Source organism: Frankliniella occidentalis, unplaced genomic scaffold (genome assembly GCF_000697945.3).
Source record: "Frankliniella occidentalis isolate FOCC.00 unplaced genomic scaffold, Focc_3.1 Scaffold9, whole genome shotgun sequence".
NCBI classification, from domain to species: Eukaryota; Metazoa; Arthropoda; class Insecta; order Thysanoptera; family Thripidae; genus Frankliniella; species Frankliniella occidentalis.
The window spans coordinates 3197928-3199673 of NW_026267139.1; the positions used below are offsets into that span (position 1 = coordinate 3197928).

The 1746-nt window shown below is 43.7% G+C and overlaps 1 protein-coding gene across 1 annotated transcript; it reads left to right on the forward strand.

Annotated features, from left to right (window-relative positions):
* Nucleotides 1-937: 937 nt before the first annotated feature.
* LOC113212152 (ragulator complex protein LAMTOR5) lies at nucleotides 938-1746 on the forward strand. Its single transcript, XM_026430755.2, has 4 exons — nucleotides 938-1106; nucleotides 1272-1333; nucleotides 1440-1554; nucleotides 1639-1746. Exons 1-4 carry the CDS (start codon nucleotides 1072-1074, stop codon nucleotides 1706-1708), a joined length of 282 nt encoding a protein of 93 aa, XP_026286540.1. The 5' UTR covers nucleotides 938-1071; the 3' UTR covers nucleotides 1709-1746.

Consider the following 1746-nt stretch of genomic DNA (forward strand, 5'->3'; position numbering starts at 1 on the left):
ACTGTGGTTCGGCTGATCCCTTTACGAACTCAGAAGTCGTCCTGCGGTGGGATGAGGAAAGTACTCGGGATTCCCCAATTTTATTTTTATTTATTTTTGTCCGGGTAGGGAAATAGGGGCGTGAGAATTTACGACGCCGAGCGGACTTACTTCTACAGTCGGTTCTGATAAAAGCTGCCGGTGGCCGTGTCGGTTTTAGCTACAACTGTGACCCCGAGCCGTGCGTACTGCGTGGGGAACGCTGGGGCAAGTTGTGGCTGAGGGCGCCTGGAGGGTAGGCAATCAGTACACAACCTGCTATCCCTTAGGTTTGGGGGGACCCCGGGACCCCCTTGTGTTAGTTTAGATGCGTCCAGGCCCTTTCGGCTTGTCAGGAATTATGTGCAGAACAGGTCCCTGCTTTCTGCTTGCACCCTGAAGGCTTCGGATTTCATATTACCCGAAAAAGGGTGTTCTACAGTCGGGCCGGATTAAGCTGACTCTGGCCGCCGGCATTGTGGCCACATTTTTGTGGCCACAAACAGGGACGTTCATGGTTTAAAACCTTCGACGCATTGACATCAGGATGGTGACCTGGCCACTAAGCCGTCCAAACTCCATGATGGGGACATGGTGAAATGACGGGTTTGAAGTCCATTTGAAATTTGGACAAAAGTTTAGGTCGCAGTACAAAAGCTGCCTTTACAGTTTTGTTAATTATAATTTTTAAAAGGGGGTAAGTTTGAAATGGTCTGCTAGTATTCCCTATCAACCCCTTCGAGTAATCGGGTGAGTTGCACGCCCTTATATTATGATCACCATCATCCCGTTCGCCTGATTGATAGGCAACCCATCGCTCCGCTAATTGTGCCAAACTTTATCTCTACAAATTTCTCATCCCCTGAGCTCCAGCGTAGACTCGCTAGAAGCCGAGCTCTGCGATTCGATCGAATACCAATACGAATAGAGGGGTGAGCCGGAACAGTCATTGACAGAAGGAAGGAAAATAAAGAGCATTACTCATTACGTCGACAACAACAAGTCAACCCATTATTTCAAATTCGCTTTATCAGTCTTCGCACCAGATTTAACATGGAAAAGAGCATCGAAACTTGTTTAGCCGAAACGTAAGTGTACTTTTTTCTCATTAGTGTCATTAGCTTTCATCACCTGTACATGTGTACATTATAGGTTATCTGTCAGTGACAATTGTTTCTTTTTAAAAAAAATTTGTCATCAGCCAACTGCATAGCCACTGAACAAAACCAATAATTCTCTTTTTTCGGATATAGCTGTTCGAAGGATGGTGTAGTTGGTAGTATCATGTCAGATCAGCAAGGACTCTGCCTTGGAGGTATGTATTAGTCATTGCTCAAACGGGTTACATCTATCTGTACTAGAAAGATTTCGGAGCTTGTTGACTAACGACAGTAAATCTTTTGTTTCCTTTTATCCCAAAGTGAAGGGAAGAGCAAGTATTGAAAGCTCTGGAGTTGTCACAGCGATTGCAGATCAGGCAGCCAAACTGGAACCTAACAGCCAAAACCCCATCATTGTTTTGGAAAATGATACAAAGTAATTGTTCAGGCCTCATTTTATTATAGTCTTGAAATGCTTTTCAGCTGATTCTATTTTCTAATATCTTATGTTTATTTACAGTCAATGCTTGATTCAAAGGGCAGAAAGAGCCACAATTGCCATTTACAAAACCAGCAATCTGGCCAACTAAAAATAAAACTGTGATTAACAAATTTCAACTATTACTTT

Coding starts and splice junctions, on each gene's coding strand:
- LOC113212152 (XM_026430755.2), top strand. CDS start 1,072: ATGGAAAAGAGCATCGAAACTTGTTTAGCCGAAAC. Junction 1,107..1,271: donor GAAACTTGTTTAGCCGAAAC/GTAAGTGTACTT, acceptor TTTCGGATATAG/CTGTTCGAAGGATGGTGTAG. Junction 1,334..1,439: donor GCAAGGACTCTGCCTTGGAG/GTATGTATTAGT, acceptor TTTATCCCAAAG/TGAAGGGAAGAGCAAGTATT.